This window comes from Podarcis liolepis (genome assembly GCF_965112155.1).
Source record: "Podarcis liolepis genome assembly, chromosome: 1".
In the NCBI taxonomy this organism is placed as follows: Eukaryota; Metazoa; Chordata; class Lepidosauria; order Squamata; family Lacertidae; genus Podarcis; species Podarcis liolepis.
In genome coordinates this window covers 4,155,571-4,178,879 of record NC_139554.1, presented here as the reverse complement: position 1 = coordinate 4,178,879, position 23,309 = coordinate 4,155,571, and the positions used below count along the sequence as shown (strand labels likewise).

Below are 23,309 nucleotides of genomic sequence, written 5' to 3'. Positions count from 1 at the left end.
AATACTTAGAAAGGACAATCACTGTTGTCTCAGGGCCCTCATGACATGGACCTATTCTAAACAATGAATGCTTTGTGGGAGAGACTTGTCACGATTATTTTTCTTTGTATTAAAACTGGGCATTCTAAACTCCCCCATCTAACGAGTGACTAAGTAACAAGCAACATACAATCATTCCAGGCCAAGGATCACGTGCTCCTTGCTCCCAAAAGTCTTGCTAAAGTCACTGGAGCATTAAAGATGAAGAAATTGACTGAAGGGAAGGTTTCTGGACAGATGGGTTTTTTTTCAAATTTCAAGAACAGCTACCCCGCATCTGTGAAACCCCAAGTAGCTGTTGCTTCAGGGTTTGTTAATGATATGTGCAGCTGGTTCACACTGCTAAGGGGTTCTATCTGTACAAGGATTTCAACTTGCCTGATGGAATGATCTTCCCTCTCCTTTCCCCTACATGTTCTGGGGTTCTCCCAATCCCCACAGAGCAGATTGGGGGGGGGGCACAAAGCAGGGGGAGGGAAGCCCTTTTGCAGAAACAAAAGTCATTGCTGACAGGGTTCATTACATGAACTACTCCCAACGTCTCTGAACTGTGCTTAAAAGAAAATTTCACGGATATTGAACATTTCACCACAACTTCCCTCTGATTTCAACACAACTGAGAAAAAATAAATAAAGTAAGACGCTAGAAGTACACTAAACATAGCGTCTCAGGCTGCTCTAGAAGTGCCCTTGCTGAATTCTGTTAAAATTGTACATGCCCTTTTGCAGTGTGCATTGTGCGTGTGTGTGTTTGTGTAGCCGGTTCTATAAGTTTCCAGCAGAAGCTGCTCATGTTGACCTTGGCTCCTTTAAGAAGAAAGGCAGGATATAAACCAAATGATAATTAATATACCAATTGCTGGGTGCACTGGATATTGCCAAGCAATGCATGTGCTCCAAATCACAAGAAAAGTTCTGCAGTTTAATTTAAAAAAATAAAAATAAAGAAACAGACCCCCCCCAAAAGCATGATGCTCACACAGCCCTTTTAAAAATAAAGAAGGCATAGATTGCTGATCCAGCATCCGATTTGCTGTCAATTGCAGGAAGTGGCTAAGGCTTGGGCTTTGAACTCTCCTTGTATTGCATCTTGTCTTCACCCTAATGGAAGATGGCTTGTTCTGCCAGGCTGTGCTACATGCCAAACCTACTTGCGTCAGTGGGGACATTTTTGGTGAGCCAATGCCTTTGACAGGTCTTCAGTAGATGCTATTTAGAAATACTCTTGAGCAGGGCCGGCCCAAGACATTTTGCTGCTTGAGGCGGAAAACCCAAATGATGTGTGCTCGTCACTTCCATTGACAAAAATCTGGGGCACACACAACCCACTGCCAAGTTCTCCCGTGCAATCCCCATCAAAATGACGGGTAGCTCTACAGCAACAGAAACCCCTTCTTTTTCAAACGCATCCCTGCCGGGATTGTGCTCTATGGCTCCCACCTGACTTTTCCACTCCAAAATCCACAACCTGAGGGGGCCGCCTCACCTTGCCTCATGGTAGGGCCGCCTCTGCTCTTGAGGTGAAAGCTTGTTACTGCACTAACACTCACCACTGGATCTGTTGGATGAAAAATGTTTAGCAACCGGTTACAAATAGTTCTGGGCAGAATGTGATCTTGACTTCCACTGTTTCCTGGTCGGATGCCACGCAAGGCCAAAAACACTGCTAATGGAGATCCCATACAGAAGAAATTCTCAACCTAAGGAGACATTTATTTGATATTAACAGGCAGAGAAAAAGGCATCTTTCTAGCATATACTGGGTCGGGTCGGGTTGTTTTTCTGTTTTGCAAGGGTTGGGGGTGTAGAGCTATCTCGTCGCTTCATAGTACGTTACAAATTGGGGGAAATCACAGTGTGTAATAATTACTAGTCTTTTTACATCTTTTGATAGCTATAGGAAGGCCACGTGGGCTACTTGCGAAAATACCTCAAAACCGCTGTCTAAGCAAATTCCAATGAAAGAGGTGTCCCATGGGAGGCTGGGAGACAAAGATGACCCTTTAGAGCACAGATGGGGAAGTCTTTTCTATAACAGGATGCTTCCCCCAAACCTAAGTGCTACACCGAGGAAGAGGCTGCAGGCAAAAGGTTTTGGTGCATTTCCATAGCAGAAATGCAGTTGGTGACAAATGGATGGGAAATCGGAAGAAGCTTGTAACTACTACTTAACTATCTTTAAAAATAATGCCCTGCATGATTCAGTTTCTTTTTTAAAAAATCACACAAGAGCATCAAGCAAGCAGAAAAGATAGTTCCATAAAAATATCCAACATGTGTACGTGCTGCGTATCAACTTACTACATACCTTATACGAAATCAGGCCGTGTTTAACTATGTTTAACTCAACGCATGAGCCTTTCCCAACCCTCATATCAGAGACCCACCTTGCTGGGGATGTCAGGGGTTGAATCTGAAAGCTCTTATGTGCCACTGAGTCACAGACCCTACAGACATCTTAACAGCAGAGGCCCCCAAAACTCCTCAATCAAACCCTTCATATTTGACAACCTTGGTCCCAAGCAAACTTAGGCATTACACATTATTACTTGACCTTACAGAAAAATCGAACTAGATTCACTAAAATACAAACTCCGCTCAATATCATCAGAGACGTGCCTTGTGTTCAAGACAATCTAATGAAGCTGAGCTTGTATATGCATTAACTGATCAATGTTTTGCAGATACAGACTTCCTGTTATCTTTGTGCTGTTGCTGTTGGTTTTGAGGCTGATTTCACTGGATTTGTAGTTATTTTAGATAAATAAAAATGTATGAGCGTTATAGGCTGGGCTGCATTTCAAGAGAGAGCAACATTAAGAAACTGAATGTGAACCAATTCTTGGGGGAGTGTTGGTATCTTCCTTCTGGACTGCCTTCCCAGAATGGGCTTGGAAGTCACAGTGGGGTGTAGAATCCAGTCCTTTCTGGTGAGATGCAATCAGCTGGTGGCGCTGGAGGGCTTTTGTTCTACCCTCCTGACTACTACAAAGTCCTGTTCTCTCCCTCATGCTTTCTAACATCTACATTAAGCCACTAGGGGAAAGTGTCATTAATATGCTGATAACACTCAGTTCTGCATCTTTGTTTCCACCTCTTAATCCCATGGAGGTTGTGGAACGCCTGGACAGAAGCCTCGAGGAGTGATGAGAGCCGGCAAACTGAAACATAATCCAGAGAAGATGGAAGTACTGTGGTAACGAAGCAGACTGCTCTGGGTGGAGATGTTCCAAGTGGTTCTGCACTCTCTCTAAAAGGCCAAGTTTGTAGTTTGAGGGTCCTGTTGGACTTGGCAATATCTGTGGAAGTGACAGTGCCTACGAGTGGGTCTTATCAGTCTAAGTTTGGAAGCTTCAACTAGTGCAAAATGGAGCAGACCCGATGTTGGTGGGAATGAAGCACAGACCACATTGCATCAATTCTACACCAGCTATACTGGCTGCCTAGTCACTTAAAAGATCCAATTCACAGTGCTGGTATTGACCTTTGAAGCTCTAAAAAAATTGGGACCAGTTAATTTCAAGGACTACCTATACTTCTTATGAAGCTGGCTGAGCATTTAGATCAGCTATGGTGGCCCTGGCAGTATGCCCACCAGTAGGAATGATGAGGATAGTGGACCACACAAGAGAAAGGGCTTTTTTGTTGGTGAGGTCATGGAGTCTATGGAACTCCCTCCCTCAAGAGATATGACCTGCTCACTTTATTCCAGTTTGCCTTTAGTGTTGGTTAACCTTTTTTGCTTCATGTGCTTTCAGTGCCCGAGTTAGGGCTTTTTACCGGCTGCTTTGAAATGTTTTGACTGCTGTACTATTTTAACTGCAGTTCTGAAGTTTCTAAAAAAATATTTATCACTACATATTTATATTTTGAGTGACAGCTTAGAAATCTATTAAATAAATAGCAATAAATAAAGGTGGAACCAGAAAAACATTTCTTGCTAAATGTGAGCCATTAGCAGAACAGCACATTTCTCACTTATTTGTACCTTGAATTTTAAGGCAGGTGTCTTAGATATGGTGGATTTTTTCAGTCCATGCAACCTCTCTTCTATCTCCCTCAATCTAGGAAAAAATACAGACATTTTGAGTTCTTTTGATTAGAAACAGTTAATTGGCCCTAGACCTGCGGGAATACGGCAGTATATAAAGTCAAATAATAATAATAATAATAATAATAATAATAATAATAATAATAATAATAATAATAAAATAATAATAATAATAGAGCTCCATTAAGTACCATGTAAATTAGTGTAATTTACCAAAATAAATATTCTGGAGACAAATTTTGTAAGACTAAAAATGAGAATTTTAATGTCATACTACTACAAATGTTCCATCCATGCAAGCACATCAGCTTGACAGTCCCTTCCCAAACTCCCCAGAGAGTTTGTGGGGAGATGGGGGGCGGGGGAAGCAAGCCTGATTTCTCAGGACTCCTGTGGACAGAGCTCCTAAGGTGAATCCTGCCCTAAGACATAATTGCACTCTCTCAGCATAGGGGAAAGAAAGAGTTTAAGCCAGGGGTAGGCAACCTAAGGCCCGGGGGCCAGATCCGGCCCAATCGCCTTCTCAATCTGGCCTGCGGACGGTCCAGCAGTCAGCACGTTTTTACGTGAGTAGAATGTGTGCTTTTATTTCAAATGCATCTCTGGGTTATTTGTGGGGCATAGGAAATTGTTCATTCCCCGCCCCCCCAAAAAATATAGTCCGACCCACCACATGGTCTGAAGGACAGCGGACCGGCCCACAGCTGAAAAAGGTTGCTGACCCCTGGTTTAAGCCCTACCACCTGACTATCCCAATGGCAGCCTTGCTGCTTAAAAACCTCCAGCACCACGTTTGGCCCTTTCTTTGGCTCAAGAACCCTTTCAAGTACCACATGCATGACTGGCCGGTCACAGTGCCCTTTGTGTGTGCAGGTATTTCTCACTGAGGCCCAAGGGCTGAAAAATAAGGGTGGGAATGTCTTCTAGAGCCAGTCAAGTTCTAGTTGCATTGTGGTGGCACAGCTGAGGGAGGAGCTGGGTGGTGGCGCAAAGCAATTCACTAGTTAAAAGTGACCCTGGGCTCACTCCGTCAATTTCAATACACCAAGACCTGCTCACTACTAGAAAGGAAACTCTTTTACCGCCGCTTGGTCAAGTAAAACTCTTCTAGCAGATGCTGCTCCTCGTAGCTCATCCAGGTGTCCTCGAGGTCATCATACTCCTTTTCAAGTAACTGTTCGTAGAGTATAACCGGATTCCATCCTGTCATGATGTCGTATGTGATTACGCATCCTAAGGAATGTGACACAATTGATACTTTGCCGCCCTTTTCTATGAACTCTGGATTCCGCGTACAGAAAAGCGTGTACAAACGATTCAGCTCCTGTTGAAGGCCTTTTACCAGCTGTTATAGAGAGTTAGGGAATGGGGAGAGAAGGCACATTTCTTATATTCCGCATGTTGCTATGTATTTAGCATCTGGATTTCTGCTTACTCTTACTTGCATTTCTTTAGGCAGTGGCTTTGTCAGTTTGCATGAAATGACTCACTGACAGCAGCCAGCTGAGACCTCAAGACCATAAAATAGCCTGGTTTTCAGATATTGCTGTTTGGGTGAAGGGTGGATAAGAGTTCAACACTTAAAAATCAAACCAAGAAAACAGATCAAACACTTTCAAGGTATGCTTTAAGTGCAAACTCCTTAACAGCATTAAGCACACAGCTAGGGTGCTCTTATTTATTACCATATTTTTCGCCCTATAGGGTGCACCGGCCCATAGGGCGCACCTAGTTTTTTGTGGGCGGAAATAAAGAAAAAAAATTTTATCCCCCCCCCCCCCGCGGGGCTGGGGCGGGGGAAGCCCGAGCTTACCCCAACCCCAGCCCCCAGAACAGGCTGCTATCCGCAAGCCTTGGGAGCCCGGCGGGAACTCATGCCAGTCTCCCCAGGCTTGCGGATATCTGCCCGAAGCCCAGGGCGCGCTCCGCTGCGCTCCCCAGGCTTCGGGAAGCAGGCTGCTATCCGCGAGCCTAGGGAGCCCGGTGGGAAGTTGCGCCGGGCTCCCAAGGCTTGCGGATAGCTTCCTGAAGCCTGGAGAGCGAGAGGGGTCGGTGCGCACCGACCCCTCTCGCTCTCCAGGCTTCAGTGGAAGCCTGCATTCGCCCCATAGGACGCACACACATTTCCCCTTCATTTTTGGAGGGGGGAAAAGTGTGTCCTATAGGGTGAAAAATACGGTATTTCTGTTCTTGAATAACACACAAATTCAATAAAATAGGTTTAAGAACACTCCCAAAATCATTATTATTATTATTATTTAAAAAATTATACCACCCTATACCCACAGGTCTCAGGGCAGTTCACAAGATAAAATTACAATATAAAAACACTAAAGACATAATCAAAATAAAAATAAAAACAACCTGATAACCCCAACACATTTTAAAAGGGCACTGGATGACAGGGCCTGGTGAAATGCCATGTGCTTCATCACATCTGCTAAGAGAGGTCCCACATGCTGAGGCCATCAGGCTGCAGCAGAGGAAGAGATTATAACAGGGCCACTTCATTGGCTCAGCGGAGAGACCAATAACACCTAGCTTCTCCTTGCCTTCTACTTTCATTCCAGTTGGTTGATATAAAAGACTTTGTAACCAAGATCTAGTGCCCGAGTTTACATATCTTTTTCTCATTCCAAATCCTTTCCTTCTGTACGGATTCAACCTTGGTTGGCAAAAGAAATATGCAATGTGAAAAACCAAAGTACACTGGTGAAACGCATGCATATTTTTGAACTAATGGAGCGGAACTGCCTTACATCAGCAAGTCTGCTTCTCCGGTAAAATAAAAGCTCCTATAACATGCTGCACCAACATTTGTGTATTTCAATTTCTCAAGCAGGAGAGAAGCCCCTGAGACCAGATTATAAAGCTGTAATTCAAGCTGATGAGCTGTCAGGGATTGTTTCTAAAGCCTAAAGGAGAAAGCACCTGACCTAGTTGGAGAGATCATTTGCCAATGTTTCATCAATCATCTTTACGAAAATATCACAAGCTTGCCCAATACCTTGTAGCTAACAAACCTTCTAATGATAAACGTGAGCCAGAGTTCACTACAAGATTATATATGAAAATCTAGATGTACTGTATTCAGTACAGTAAAAAAAATGTTTTCAAGCCTTGGCTAAGATTTGGTGATCCATGTAGGCTGGCCCTTGAATAGTACAATTTGTAAAGTAAATGTGATGTGTCACAAAAGTTAACCCTGGGAATGCAAAATTTTATTACAAAAAATAAAATAAAATAGCTAGCCTTGTACTTGCTATTAGCTGCTTCCTACTGCAAACAAAGGGACGCGGGTAGCACTGTGGGTTAAACAACAGAGCCTAGGACTTACCGATCAGAAGGTCGCCGGTTCGAATCCCCGCAACGGGGTGAGCTCCCATTGCTCGGTCCCTGCTCCTGCCCACCTAGCAGTTCGAAAGCACGTCAAAGTGCAAGTAGATAAATAGGTACCGCTCCGGCGGTAAGGTAAACAGCGTTTCCGTGCGCTGCTCTGGTTCGCCAGAAGCGGCTTAGTCGTGCTGGCCACATGACCCGGAAGATGTACGCCGGCTCCCTTGGCCAATAAAGCAAGATGAGCGCTGCAACCCCAGAGTCAGCCACGACTGGACCTAATGGTCAGGGGTCCCCTTTACCTTTACTGCAAACAGACATGAAGTCCCTTAATTCCAATTGTGATTGCGGTGGGGACAAAGGGCTAAAGCCCTCCACCCAGTCTCAATCCCACTCAAGGATTACTCATGCCACGTTTAATCCTCCACAGGTGACATTTCTGAATCGTCTACTATGAAGCACCACTGCTGAAACTTTTAAATTCTGAATATTTTTTGAGAAAAGGCAGGAAGTCATTATCTGATGAGAATTTTTTGAAAATCCATTAATATTGAATACTGGGCTACATGGAGCTCTAGTCTGATTCTTTATGGCAGAGTGGTCAACCATTTTTCTCTGATGAGCCAGATTTTGACCTTCACCCACCTAGCTGTCAATCACCCAGCATCAGGTAGTTCTGATCCTTGCCAAAAGCAGTGGCACTTAAATTCAGCACCAAATTTAAACAGTGCCAAATGCAAACCCCACCACTAATGAACAACCAGGCTCACCCAACTGTTTTTTAAGTGGGTGCAGCTTTGCTTGTCCCACACCTTTACCTGAGTGACAGGTATGCATGGCCTGTAAAAAAATGGTTGCAAGGGCCCATTCGTCCCATGGCCAGAAGGTTCTCCACCCCTACAAGGTAAAGGTATAGGGCGCCTGACAGGTAAGTCCAGTTGCAGACAACTCTGGGATTGTGGTGCTCATCTCGCTTTACAGGCCTTTGTCCACAGAGCTTTTCCAGGTCATGTTGCCAGCATGACTAAGCTGTTTCTGGCGAACCACAGCAGCGCACGGAAACACTGTTTACCTTCCAGCCGTAGCAGTACCTATTTATCTACTTGCAATTTTTGGCATGCTTTCAAACTGCTAGGTTGGCAGGAGCTGGGACCGAGCAACGGGAGCTCACCCCGTCGCGGGGATTCGAACCGACGACCTTCTGATCAGCATGCCCAAGAGGCTCAGTGGTTTAGACCACAGCGCCACTCGCGTCTCACCCCTACTTTATGGCAATTCTTACACAATATGCATTTGGATACCTTTGTGCACAGCACAAAGTTCCATACAAGAAAGAAAGCATAAAAGTTCTTGAGGTGGCAGGGTATCCATGCTGTGCACATGTGTGAAATACAAAGTCTGTTAAGCAGAATTTCAGGAAGTCTGATGGTTTGGCAGCAGCAGCAGCATCTGGCTGAATTAGCCTTTGTTTCAGCCCTCTGAGAACTTCGCTATGTGGCTCTTCCAACCAAATTCCTTTCCTCCTGCTATGAAGACCCTGGGCGGTTTTAAATCCTGCTTGTAAACTCTCCAGCTGGAACAAGCACCTCTCTACCACTCAGTTCGTACCTCAAGTCTGGTATGGTACTGGAGGAAGCAGAGTGCAGAAACGGGCAGGAGCAGCTTATCTCCTCACCAAGGATATTTACAGCGCTGCAAAGGGCAAGCTGATGGCGGCAGCAGCAGCCTCTCACAACAAGAGCCCCCTTTCTGCAATATATCTCCTTGCAGAAAACAATTGCATCTTAGCTGAATAAACTATGACCTCCCAAGATGCAAATTGTGTCTTGGACCACTTCCTCCCCTGCTTGCTAGATTAAGCAGCATTTTAAAATACCTAAGTGTCAGCAGAACAGCTGTGGTGCCTGTTCTGAAAGTGCTCTGAGCTTTGAAAAAATGTAACTGGGGTTTCCTTAGAATAGCCTGGAGACATGATGCTGTTGCACTGCAAAAGCTTTACAGTGGTGCCTCGCAATACTTTTTTGCACCATAACACTCACTTTTTTCCTCCTAGAAAGTAAGGGGAAATGTCTGTGCGTGTTATGGAGGGAATGCCTACGGGTGGCATGCCTACAGATTTTCCTCCTCTAAAAACTACGTGCGTGTTATGGTCGGGTGCGTGTTATAAAGCGAAAAATACAGTAATCCGTTCCGCGAGTCTCTTCGTCTAGCGGTTTTTTTGTCTTGCGAAGCAACCCTATTAGCTGCTTAGCGGATTAGCGCTATTAGCGGCTATTAAAGGCTTAGCGGCTAAAAGGCTATTAGCGGCTTAGAAAAGGGGGGGGAGCGAAAAAAATCGCAAGACTCGCAAGACGTTTTCGTCTTGCGAAGCAAGCCCATAGGGAAATTCGTCTTGCGAAGCGCATCGAAAAACGGAAAACCCTTTTGTCTAGCGGGTTTTTCGTCTTGCGAGGCATTCGTCTTGCGGGGCACCACTGTACAGGTTTCTGTCTGGTCTGGGCCTGGAGGGGAACTGGGCAAGAGCCCCACAGAAGCCACTCGGCTTCCTGAAGAAGGGAGGGAGAGCTAAAGAAGCACGACAAACACACAACATACTATGCATGAACAGTGCATGTTTCATCCTCAGGCTGCAACAATTACTGCTTTTTTGTAAAGGCCCTGTAGCCTATGGGATATTGCACCAGTGTTCAGATCCCCGCTCAGCCAGAATACAGCTCAGTAGTAGACTGAAGACACAAACTACTCTATTTGGTTTCTATGCAAAGAATGCCCACAATGACAAAGTCTATCTTCAAGATGTTGGGAAATAGAGGTACACTTAAATTAAGAAACCCAACTTCGCCATACCCATTATTTGTCCATACCTGAAACCAAACACTTAAAAATCACACACATACCTCATCTCGGTAGAGGGGACTTGTGTAGTACATTATGTCCATTGCACTGCTGTTAAGCATGTCCCTCAAGCCACGGACTTTATCAGGAGTAATAGAGTCAACAGTGTCTAAAATAAAGAAAAGAGACCCAAGTGTTTGATTGAGGCGTAATAAAGCTTGGAGTGGGATTAAAGTCAACAATGCAGTACCATATGAGCACAAATTCCTAGGAACATTCAAATCTCTACTTAAAGTGTTGAGATTACAAAATCAAGAAAATTAAGCACATGGTGTTAAGAATGGTGGGATTATCAGGGAAGTTCCTCCGTGGGAAGTTCAGTAAGGATGGACCAATTTCCCTTGGAGATAGCTGCCCAATTTCCCTTTCCAATAATCACCTACAGGGAGTGGCAAGGTGTTTGGGGTGACTGATAACAGCTAATAGCTCTAAGCAATACCTTCCATGAACAACTAGAAAATGCCAGGGCAGAATTATCCTTAGCAGAACACACTGAAAGGGTACCCTGAGTGTAGAGAGTTTACAAACCATTGCTAGAAAAAAACTAAAAAGTGTTACTTTCCAAATGTCACCAATAGTACTTCTGGCAGTCCAAAGTAAAAAGTACCTCCATCAAGTGCGAGCTTAGATCTCCATTCAACTGGCAGGAACTCAACATGTGTTGCAAGGTTGCTAAAATATTTGTCTTCTATTTTCCTTGCAGTGTCCCGCATCCTAAAAATGAGATGGAAAGCACATATAACAGTGAGAGAGGGGAAAATAATCCCCACACTGAGCAATTTGTTATCACCAGCAAACTTGAATGCTTCACTGCTCATCCCTAACTCTAGTTCCTTCAAGTGAGTGAAAGAGCACAGATTTTAATACAGGTCCTTAGGTGAACCACTTCCCATCACTGGGAGAACTGTCCATTTATTGCTACAGGCAACTCCCCATTTATGCACGTTCAACTGAACAAGCATTGCTGCAACCCTGGAAGTGGCACGAAAAGGGGCAAAAACGGCCCTAAAAGAGAATGAAAAAGGCAAAAATAGTGCAAAAACAGCCTTCTAGGAATCCCATGAGCCTTTGCAAGTGCAATCCCAGGAGTCCTTGAACCAAACTCTGGTCTTTGGAGAGTTGGGAGTCTGAGCATGGAGGCTTGGAGAGCGCGATTGTGCAGGCTTTGCCAATGGTGTTCCCAATATATGCCATTTCACTTAAATGCTTACTGCTTCAGAACGTAACCCCTGAGTAAATGGGGAGTTGCCTGTACTCAGTTCCTTGTTCCTTAAGCAGCTGCTGGCCCATAAAAGGGACTCCTCTTTTATGCTAAGCTGTTAAGCTTACTCAGGAGTCTTTGGTGAGGGACTTTTAATCAAAGCTTTCTGAAAGCCTAAGTACACAATGTAAAGAGGACCACCTCTGTCCACGTGCTTTTGGACACTCTCCCAAAGTGGCCTGAAATAGGCTTAGGCAACCTGCTTTATCCAAAAATACCTGGAGTTGAAATGCTACTGCATTCTCAATCAAAACAAAAACAAAACCTATCAACTACTGTGGCTTTGAGGAGACATTAAACAAACAATACAAGCAACACGCAGACCAGTATACTAGATAGCACTGTAATTCTTATTGCATAATATACATGAAAATATATAAACTTCACACATTACAATCCATATGCTGCAACTGCAGCATATGGATTGTAATGTGTGAATTTGTTTCATATTTGAATTCTTCTGTAATTGTGCTGAAGAAGATTCCAGCAAAACAGTCAGATTATCCGGGGTCACTGTTCGTTATTATTCACCTACTACTTCGGCACCACGAACGCCTAAAAAAAGTTTTACTGCTTAGCCCACAGGATACCATCTATTACTTTGTTTCAACCATAGACTTATTATACTTCTGCGGACTTTCAAAGACTGACAGACATGTGTTCAATTGATTTCAACTATATTAGAGAATTTACAAGTGCATACATTTTGTTTTTGTTACTAAATCATGTATATTATGCAATAAGAATTACAGTGCTATCTAGTATACTGGTCTGCGTGTTGCTTGTATTGTTTGTTGTGTTAAGTTTGCAACACAGGGGTTTATTCTATTTGAGGAGACATTGGCAGGTCTGGTTTGTGAGGGTTTTCTGGGGATGAAATACTGGTCTCTCTGTGTGTGCACGCAATATAGAAAACACATGATGTAGCTGAGATCCCTGCATTCCCGGGGGTTGGACTAGATGACCCTTGGGTCCCTTCCAACTCTAAGATTCTATGATTCTGTGTCAAAAATATATTGTATTTGTGGCTCCTTGGTCTCTCCTTTGACCAGAATTCTTTCTCTGCTAAATGCAGTACAGCAAAGTAACATTTGGAAATGTTTGCCAAAAAGATTCACAGCCTAATGATTAGGAAGTAAGATGACACAGGAACATGCACAATTAAAAGCAGCACCCTTTGTGAAAAGGGGAAATCCACAACGCCCGCAAATCCAATGTTGTCCACTTTCAACAGAGTGAAACAAAACACTCACATGGCTGTGTTTTTAATAATCCTTCCTTGATCCATTTTCTGACCAATGCCATGTACAACAAATACAATATGAGTTGTTGGTGATGGCTTGTCTTCTAACGTAGCCTCTTCAACATAACCTCTGTGCAGCCTGGTCCCACTGCTTGAAGCTGCAAAAGAGCAAGTAACAACATTTAATTCAGGATCATAAAGTTCCTTTCACCTGGTTGCCTGTGTCAAGTAAAAGTACTCTCCAAGTGATCAAGCAAATACCTTGCATTAACTGGCGTTTTCTCTTCCCCGGCCCACTTACACACTGACACAAAGCAAATGACATGTATTACACATGTAGGAAAACAGCCTGGTAAATTGTCCAGACTTATTTGCAATATGGGTCCTTTGCATGGACTTGAAAAACAGCTATTTGTATATAGTGCAAGGCCAACTAGCACGACCTCCTATTACTAGTGAGCCAACTCTTCTTCAGACTCATTTTCCAATTTCATCATCTGTCTGCAGCCACCAAGTCTCAGCTGTAAATGGCAGTCATGCATCTTCTAGACAGCAGCTTCGTAAACTGCTTATCGGGAGTTCATGATGCACCTCAAAGTGAGTCAAGTGTGTGCTTTTTTAGCCACCCACTGTTTAGAGCACATTAATACAAATATAATTTAATTTCTGGGCCCAGTTCTCCAATCTGTTAAGGTCATCTTGAATTCCAATTCTGTTTTCTGCAGCAGTAGCAACTTCTCCCAGTTTAATGTCACCTGCAGATTTGAGGAGCATTCCCTCAATACCTTAATGTAGGGGTTGGCAAGGTTTATCTTGCCTGGGCCGGATCGGTCCCGCAGAGATTCCTCCATGGGCCGGATTGCACGCGTGCACCTGATTTCAGGCGCCACAGAATCGAGTCCCTACGCTAAGCTGGTTTAGCGCAGTGCATGAGCAGACAGCTCAGTTTGGGGGTGGCTCAGGGGCCGGTCAAACGACCACCTCAGGCCGCTTCCGGCCCATGGGCCTTAGGTTGCTGACCCCTGCCTTAATCCATCTCATTTATAAAGATGTTGAACAACAGGTGCAGGACAGAATCCTGTAGCACCCCACGTGTAACTTTTCCTCACAGGATGACGAGGAACCGTTAGTGAACACTCTTTCGATTATTTATTTAACAAGATTTATATACTGCTGAATAATTTTTTAAAAAACAACAACCCTTTAAGTGGTTTTCATAAAATAATTACATGTCTCAATAGGCTTGCCCAAAGACAAAACTTCCCCCCATCTTTTCAGGGAACAGGGAAAATTCGGAACCAGCAGGACCAGACTTTCCTAAAGGAATGGAAGACGTTTTTGGATATATTTGGAAAGCAATTGTAACCAATTGACATCACATGTAGGGTTAAAAGAAGTTTTGTAAGGAGTAATTTATAAATTATTGTGGAAAGAATTAAGAATAGATGAACTGGAAATTTGAGTTTATAGAAATAATTATAGTAACAAAATGCATAATTAGAAAGACTTTAGAAAACCATCAGTCGAGGTTGAAGGAAGTCTTAGGCTGTGATAGCCAAATATTTCAAAATGATATTTAAAAGGATGTTATGCTGCTTCTGCCCTGAAAGAAAGGCACACACCACAAAACTGTTTCCCCCCTTTTATTCTGAAGCAACATGCAAGTCACAACCACACACACACACACACAGAGAGAGAGAGAGAGAGAGAGAAGCAGGAAAGGAGAATCACCAGCAAGGAAGGAAGCAACTCGGAAGGGGAAGGGAAAGAGAAAGAGAAAGAGGAGAGAGAGCGCGTTCAAGTGAAGCTGCGCAAGGCAGACTGAGCTGAAGAAACATGAGGCTAAAGAAGCCTCTCTTGCCATGATGCCACAGCTCCAAATGAAGCATCAACTGGGCACACTAACAGAGGGAGGAGGGAGTCAGGGAGACACAATTACCTCCCCCAGCAGTAAAGTTTTAACAAGGGTCAGCTGCCACTTACAGAAAACCAAGTGTGAAGTGTCGGCTGGGTTAATAAAAAACCCCCAATGCTTTTTGCCTGATAGCTGCTGCTTCACAAAAACAAATGCACCACACTCCCCACCAACAGAAGGGGGGGGGGGGAGAGAGAGAGAGAGAGAGAGACACTCGTACACACTCGCACACCCATAAGCAGTACACACACGGAGATGGAGGAGGGAATGACAGAAGAGGGCCAAATGGCAAAGGAAGGTGTCTGTTTTTTTATTAACCCAGTTTATGTTTTTATGGGGGGAAAGGGATCCAGAAGTCTGAACCTGCTGGCTTTCCCTAAGCCAGCTACCAGCCTGGTACCTTTAAGCAAGAGCCTTGAGGGAAGAAGTCCTTGCTTGCTGGCTAGATAGCCAGGGCGACGGAAAGCTAACAGTCTCAAAGCTCTGTTTGGCAGTATCAGCTGGGCAATATTTGAGTCAGCCTGCTGTACTGATTTGTAGCTACCGGTATTTCTTTTTGCTGCAGGAGACAGGGAAGAACTGACTGAGGTGGAGTTAGCAAGGGCTGCACACAAAGGAAGAATCATCGGCTTCCTGTTTTTCCAATATTGTGATTTTTTAATACCACACACGTGACACACAATAAACTGCAACATCATATTGTAAAAAACAGTTATCACGATTTGATCTAAAACCCAATATCAGACAATACATTGATTTATAGCACAGACCTACACAAGACTGAAGATTTCAGTCTTCAATATCAGTAAGAACTGAAGGTCTCTTCACAGAATATGAGGTGAAACAATTTATTCAGTGCATACTATAAACAAATAACCTTACCTTTGGAAAAACCCAGCTTCTGTGTGACAGTTCTTGCGATTTTTGACGTTGTTGCATCACTGTAAAGATACACTTCATCCACACTGTGCCAGTCCACATGGGTGCGACTAAGCTTCAAACTATGAACAGCTGGAGCAAAGAAAGAACTGCCTTTAGCTCAGGTAAGGAGAGTCAGGACCTCTTGCAAAGCCAGGCAGAGCAAAAAGAAGGAAATGGACACACAAAAGCAAGCACAGGACTGTGTGTATTCCATGCATCTGTGTGCTGTCCCCAAGCACATCAATCTGGAATGCTGAGAACATTCTAAACAAATTTAAGGATCCAGAATTGTGGTCAATGAAGTTCCAGCAACACACAAATCTGATAACACTGATCTGTCAGAAACCAGACTTGTGGGCAAAACATGCTGTGGTAATAGATCCCTAGTACGTTTCCTTTTTGCTTGGTTGCCCAGGCTTCCTTCCACCATTCAGAACCACCATTAAGTATCGCACATTAAAATGTATACTCATTTTAATTTTCAGAATTTATTCTGAATCCACACTGCACATTTGCTTGCTGTACAATTTGTTCATAGCCGGGGGAATGGGGAGAGCTTGCAGAGAACACACAACCTGGGTGTAACTGAATACTAGCTTTATGCAGTTTACATGAGGCTACTTAACCCCTTCCATTGCACAGATTCACTAATTCAGAATAGGCAAGTGGCTTTTCAGATACTTGGGAGAGTAGGGAAAGGAAAGGAAGCTAACTGTTTGGGGGTTCCTTTGTGCAGAATTGGAGAAATCACAGAGAGGTGTCTGCATTTCTAAAAATCTGCTGACATTACCAAGGAGTTTGAAATATTGATGCCTAGTGCATTTTCCCTTGGTGGAACAGAAAGAAACAGGATGACTCATATGCACTGCAGATACAAAAGACTTACATGGAACCAAACTAAAGGAAAAGCAGAGTAAAAGGGTAAGCATGCCCTAGCAAGTCTTGGACACATGCTAGTAAATGTTAAACAACCAGATAATGCTTGATAAAAAGATGAACTACAATGATGAACTAGATATTATGCACAAATGTGTCTAACAACCTTAGATGACTTTTTTCTTCTGAAAAACAACAAATATTTGGGAGGAGGTGACCTGAAATGGCATGGTGTGCTTAACCTGTTCCCTACCCACTGCTTCTCCATTTCAAATCCCAGCTGCCCCTAAGTTACTTGCCGTTTCCAAATGTTTATGTACCATAAGAAAGATTTGGCCTTTACTCGTCTGTTGCAATGCTGAGAACACTATGAAGACTTGTGATTGCACTGTGATCAGAGAAGCACAAAACTGTGTCTTTTCCTGAGGCCAAAAGAACTATAATGAGGGTCGTTATGCTTCTGGATAATCCATCAGTGAGGCAGAAGAACCCTCTTAGAAAAGTGAACTTGCAAACAGTTCTAGTCATGACTTTTTTAAAAGTGAAAAGGTTCAAAGGATAAGATGATAAGCAGTAGCTGCCAAATGCAAGATTGCATATTATTAAAACAAGTACAAGCAGTAATGATGATTCCCAAAAAGTTATTTTATTGGATCTGTTACGGGTACCAACAAGGCAGAAAAATACAGCTGCTAGGAGGCGTTTCCCCCCCTTAGAGTTGGAGAATAATCACTCTTGGCTATTCTATTCCTTCCATCAAGTTTCTATTGCAGGGAGAATGGGAGCATTGTTTTGACTCATGGCAATACAGGCAAAAATGCAAGTGAGCAAAGAAGAACAATGAAATGACTTCTATCGCTTACTGTCAAAGAAAAAATGCTCAAGCCAGCACTCAGTCCCCTCCCCCCTAGAGTCCCTCTCAGTCACAACCACCTTTTGAAAAGAAAAGTCTTATGTTTAAAGTGCTTTCATTTTTTCTCTTGTTGCCAGCCATCTAGGAGGCACCTGCTGTCAGGCAGCAAGGCAGGATGTAAACATATTAAATAAATTTCTCTAACACTGTGCATATAGATGAGTGCTTGAAATTAGGTTGAGACTCAGAGATTTGTCAAAGCCCACTCAATGAGCTTGAGGTGAACAGTGATTTGAAGTCGGGGCCGAAATCAATAGGTGGTCAGACAACTGGACAGGATCTGTGGATAATTTAACAAGCTTCTGAAAGCTGAAATGCATGCTTTGGGGCAGGGATCTATTTATTTATTTTTTTGAAGCAAACAATGCTTTAAAAGTGATTTAAAATTCCTAATGAATTGTTAGTACACATTGTTGGAGACAGCGTTGTCAGCCTCTAATTTTCTCTGTAACAAACAAAGCACTGATCCACTCACTAAGATCCACAGTTTCTTCCTCCTTTTGGAAGAGGGTAGCAACAGCATGCAGAGGGGGAAGCCAGTGGTTATCTAAAACACTACACTGAAAGACATGAACTACAACAGAAAGCTTCCTAGGCAAGGAGAGGACAAGAATACAAATCTGCAATTACTGTACCTTCAGACCACTTGCGTTTAAGCCCTGCAGCCTCTGTATTCTCCTTATATCCTCTCCATTTGAACAGAGAATGGAGGGAGAAGGGAGGGAGGGGGTAGATAACTAAAAGCAAAAACACCGAAACACCGAGCTTCAAAGTGAAATTTTAAAAAGGGGCATCATTGGATTTTGCACATCACTAGCTAAATAAACGCAACAAACATAGACAATGTGTATAGGAAAAACACTGCAACAAATTTTAGCAAAACAAAAGAATACTGCCTTTCTGGGGAATTTAGTTATTCATTCTTTTATCTTCTCAACTTTTTAATGAAATGCTTATTGGTGCAAATAAAACTCAATTCAAAGCTTAGAAGAATGGCAGGCATGCAACAGCAAGATAGATAGACCCATCCAGCACCTTTTGAGTTCGCAGATACATGTGCACACAATATTTGGGGGGACCGTAATACTGTACAACTCAAAAGAATGGACTCAAAATGTGAGCTAGCCTAAGAGTGATCACTAAGTGCCCCCTCTAGAACAGGAGGAAAGGCCCCTGGTGGCTAGATTAGCAGAAGCTGCCTACTGTTCAGACTTTACGAAAGAAAGAGCGATGCATCCCAGCATGCACTGTCTATAAACAAGCCTTCCATTCCTGAACAGCACTGGAGTTTCCTTGTGGGGGTAACTGCAAGTCCACTGTGATGTTTTCAATACTCATTTTATAGCTTCCAGGCTATTCAATGAGGATATTGAAAGAAGTGATACCCCTTGAAATTACTGTGCTGTGATTTGATGGACTTACCTTACCCTCACAGGTAGATGCCAGTGCTGTTCAGTGTGGGAAGGGACATCACAAGGTGAATGAATGCTGTGGTGTCTCACAAGTGGGAAGTTAGGGATCAAGAGGAAGCTGTTGTGCCCCACCTAAGAAACAGGAGAACAATAAGCACCATGAAGGTCAGTCGGGGTTCAAACAGGGAGTCAAACTGAACCAGAGTTGAAACACAGAACACCACCGTACATTTTTAAAATGAAGCCATTATTTGGGAGTCTCTGTTTAAACTTAACACAAGACCAGATTTTTAAGTCTTTTTTTTGGGTGGGAAGAGACCAGACAAAGTGGTACTCCGAAGGACTTTGATACATTTTGTTCCCGTCTCTGCTTCTCGGTTCTGCTGCCTTTGAGGATGAGGACAAGTAAGGCAGATGCAGGCTGCAAGTAACCGACAGAACCAGTCCAGCGAAGAAAGGCTCAAGAGGAAGGCACAACTTCTTCTGTACACAGCAGGACGACTCCCTCATGACATACTGTTCAATCTGACTCAATAGCTCCCTAATGCCAAAGCTGTGTGCCACAAGAATTGCCAGTGTGCTTTAAGCAATATACAGAAAGGCTGATGTGAAGCCAGCTGCCTTTTCTAACCAGCTTTGATGGGGGGTTGGGGAAGGAGAAGTTATTTCTGCAGAGATGTACCAGAATGCCCAAAGCTCAGAAAAGGCTATTCAATGAGTCTCTGCATGAATTTATGTTCTGGCCTTCTTTTCTTCCAACTAGAAGGCATGCCTAGATTAGCAACTGATGCAGTAACACAGTACAGTGGTACCTCGGGTAAAGAACTTAATTCGTTCTGGAGGTCTGTTCTTAACCTGAAACTGTTCTTAACCTGAGGTACCACTTTAGCTAATGAGGCCTCCCGCTGCCACCGTGTGATTTCTCCTCTCATCCTAAAGTAAAGTTCTTAACCCAAGGTACTATTTCTGTAACCTGTAGCATCTGTAACCTGAAGTGTCTGTAACCCGAGGTACCACTGTAGTGGGATCCTCGGGGGGGGGGGGGATAATTTTTCCTCCTAAGAACTCTAAATCGTAAACTTTATCAGGCTCATGAGCAAAAGTGTCTTCAGTGTTAACTCAGCAAAAGCCTGCACTTCAGTACCGAATGTGCATGATCCTCAAAATGCATTTAAGGAGTTAATAAGCACATGGGAGGAGGTTATGTTTAGTTGCAAAGAAAAATCAGCAGGAGAAAGTGAGGAATGCACTTCCTCCACCCTACCCCAAGAACAATCCCCGCCAGCCAAACTTGATTCTGATTCATAGAGCATTTCTGGGGCTACAGAAGAGTTTCCCTGATGTACCAGTTATAACTTGCCAGCTCACGGTATGGGTTCTGTTGAACCCGAGCATGTTGCCCAAACCTGTACAGCGGTTCCTTGGGTTAAGTATTTAATTTGTTCCGGAGGTCCGTTCTTAACCTGAAGCACCACTTTAGCTAATGGGGCCTCCTGCTGCTGCCGCGCCGCCGGAGAACGATTTCTGTTCTCAACCTGAAGCAAAGTTCTTAACCCGAGGTAATATTTCTGGCTTAGCGGAGTCTGTAACCTGAAGCGTATGTAACCCGAGGTACCACTGTACTATTATTAGGTTACTCCCAATGGAACCCCTGAAGGCCATTAAGCCCTGCTGCAAATACAACAAAGTAATTTTTAGTACAAATCACCCAACAGGTAAGCTGCTGCTCCCCAATCTCTTTCTTGGGGATGGTTATGCTGCTCAGGAATGCAGGCACCTCTGGATTACTGTAATGGGGGGCCCACTCCTAAAGTAGGGTTGCCATATTCCGAAGACCAAAAACCCAGAAACCCCCCATATTTGGGGCACCCCCCCACCATCCCGCATCTCTGTCACTCACCCCTGCCTGCCGCAGACCCCTTCCTCACCCCCTCCTTCCAATCCCTCTCTTACCTTTGCTGTCTTCGGCCTCTTGCTCTCTTTTCATGGCACAGGCCAGGCGCTCCCCAGGCCATGGCCAGCCTCCGTCGCCTCCGGAGAAGCGGCGCAGGCCAGGCGCATTGGTGGCTCTGTGGCTCCAGGGCCTGCAGGGGCTCTGGCCTGGAGGCCGCTGAGAGGAGGAGGAGGACAGGCATATACAGGGCACCAGAAGTAACAACGCCGTGGCTGCCCCTTCCTTCTTTGACAGCACCGCTGCCTGCCAGTAACCCCAGCTCGCCAAAAACAAAAAACAAAACCCTGGACACTTTTTTAAAAAAATTAAAAATCCGCCCAGGAAGTGATCTTACTCTTGAAATCCCAGACGGGTGTGGGAAATTCCAGATGTATGGCAACCCTACCTAAAGGAGACTAGGTTCATGGGAACACATTACATCAGAGCTCAAGGTTTCTTCACTGGCTTTCTAGGCATAATTCACAGATTTGAGGCTCAACAACTTGGACTGTAGACACAATATAGACCACCTACTTTCCTGACCTGCCCCAAGATCTATTGAGAGGACTCTGTTAACAATGCTGCCCATATAACAGGCTTTGACCTGGATGGGGAATCAATGCCTTTTCATGACACAGCCGTAAAGCCATTGCACAGCGGCCAGAGCTGTATTACAATTGCCACTACAGATAGTTAGGCAAGAAGACCAATGCTTTCTGATACTGCCATTTCAAAACAATCTGTAGATTAACATTAATGTATTTATCTGCCTTTATTCACAATTTTAAAATAGAGGCAGCCACCCAGTTTGTTCTTAATTACTCTTAAACTCTGTTCTATAGCATGAGACAGTCCCCAGACTGGGGAGGAAATCAGAAAGAGATGTTTATTTCATAATTGTTTAATTACCTATGATAAAAAATTGCACATAGACAACTTGCACTTGAGGAATGCTGATTTTGTGTGTTTAATAATTTATTATTAATGTGCTTAATGTGCAAATTATTTCAAAGCATGTTGTGCTGCTCCTGGTCACAGCAGAGTCGAGAAATGGAAGCTCATGAATGAAAAGTCATTCCACGCTTCCCCTGCTGCAAAGACTGACGTAAACAGAGCTGGTTTCTGCTCTTTCACTCTGAGGCCAAGTCTGAGGACCTAGCTATCATGTTTCCCACTAGGCATCTGCGCTCCAATCACAATTCACCTGCCCATGAGCATCTAGAACAAAGCGCAATTCCTGTAATATCTACCACAGAAGTGAGCTGACCACATTAACTGAGCAATATCCTCTTTGATTTACAACAGAATTCTATCTAAGCATACTTTAGATCAAGGGTTCCCAAACCGTGGTCTGCAAACCATTAGTGGTCTGCAAGCTTCATTCAGGCGGTCCAGTTTCTGCAAAAAATAAAATTAAAAATCCTGCAGCAGTTTTTAAGTGGTCCATTGGGAAAAAAATCACTTAGGAACCACCGCTTTAGACCCAAAGACCATTATACTAGTTGTCAGAGACACAAAAGCTGCTTGTGTAAACAGGTAACAGCACTTAGCCAGAGACACCATCTCCCCTATTTACACATAGAAAAGCTACTTAAAGTGGGGGGGGGGGGAGAGGAGACCTTCAAACGCTTCAGCAAAAGCAGAGTGTCATGTGTGTCCCTGTTTCTTTGTAATGAACAAAATAACTCCAGAAATAGCTCAAAGTGCGTAACACTTAAGGTTAGGACAGCAGTCAACTGGCCTTGGACAAATATTGCAAAATGTTCCATGGAACTATGAATGACCTTCTCCCAGTGATGGGTTTCCTTGAACTGTAGAACAGGATCATCTGACAGGAAAGGCACGAGTGCTATCTCCTTATTTTAGTTTCTGTTTATCTAGTTCGTACATTTTCATCCCACTCTAATCAAGGAGTGCAGGGCTGCATACATAGCCCAGCCCCACTTTCAGCCTCACAAGCAGCGATGAAGTAGGCTAGGCTGAGAGACTGTAACGGGCGCAGGGCCAGCCAGTACGCTTTATGGTGAGGAGGGACTCTGAACCTGGGTCTCTCCTGCCTTAGTCCAACTGCAACACCACGCGGCGGACTCCTTACTTCACAACCCAGCTTCACACACTTCATTTAGTGCCCTTTATTTAACAACCAGCTTTTGCGATTTAGAATTACTGTTTGTGCTTTATTTAAATCAATGTCAAACAAAATTTGCAATTGTCTATGGCCTATCCTTAAGACGTTTGTGACAAATGGCAAGGCAATTTGGTCAGCCTCTTGACTATCATTTAATATGTTCAGATAACAATATAAACTATAAATGATTCCTATATAGACAACTTTAACAAAATAATGGAATTTTCCTGGGTTTTGGGTAATAAGTGCAAGTCTCTACATTCAATATTTGCATGGGGCACTGGTTGAGAGGAAGCGTATTTCATGTGTGGAGTCAGCAGGGTGGGAAATGGGCATGCTAACAGGTCTTCCATTAGCAGTCCTTCTCTCCAATCCAACAAGTATGC

General features: G+C 43.8%; 1 protein-coding gene across 5 annotated transcripts in view; it reads right to left on the bottom strand.

Moving 5' to 3' along the window:
- DDHD1 (DDHD domain containing 1) overlaps positions 1–23,309 on the bottom strand; it is a 38,892-nt gene that overhangs the window by 3,748 nt on the left and 11,835 nt on the right. For 2 of the 5 annotated variants that reach the window (XR_014528754.1, XM_083514680.1), the window contains exons 3-10: positions 18,086–18,187; positions 15,623–15,751; positions 12,836–12,983; positions 10,929–11,035; positions 10,324–10,430; positions 5,173–5,435; positions 4,028–4,103; positions 1,590–1,739 (exon numbers count right to left, since the gene is read on the bottom strand). Coding sequence is in view for 4 of the 5 variants with exons in the window: in XM_083514680.1 (XP_083370806.1) it covers positions 1,590–1,739; positions 4,028–4,103; positions 5,173–5,435; positions 10,324–10,430; positions 10,929–11,035; positions 12,836–12,983; positions 15,623–15,751; positions 18,086–18,187 (1,082 nt within the window). In the remaining variant the exon portion in view is untranslated. Of the gene's footprint in view, positions 1–1,525; positions 1,740–4,027; positions 4,104–5,172; positions 5,436–10,323; positions 10,431–10,928; positions 11,036–12,835; positions 12,984–15,622; positions 15,752–18,085; positions 18,188–23,309 lie in introns of all 5 variants that reach the window. The other 3 variants (XM_083514683.1, XM_083514682.1, XM_083514681.1) reach the window with 3 other exon arrangements.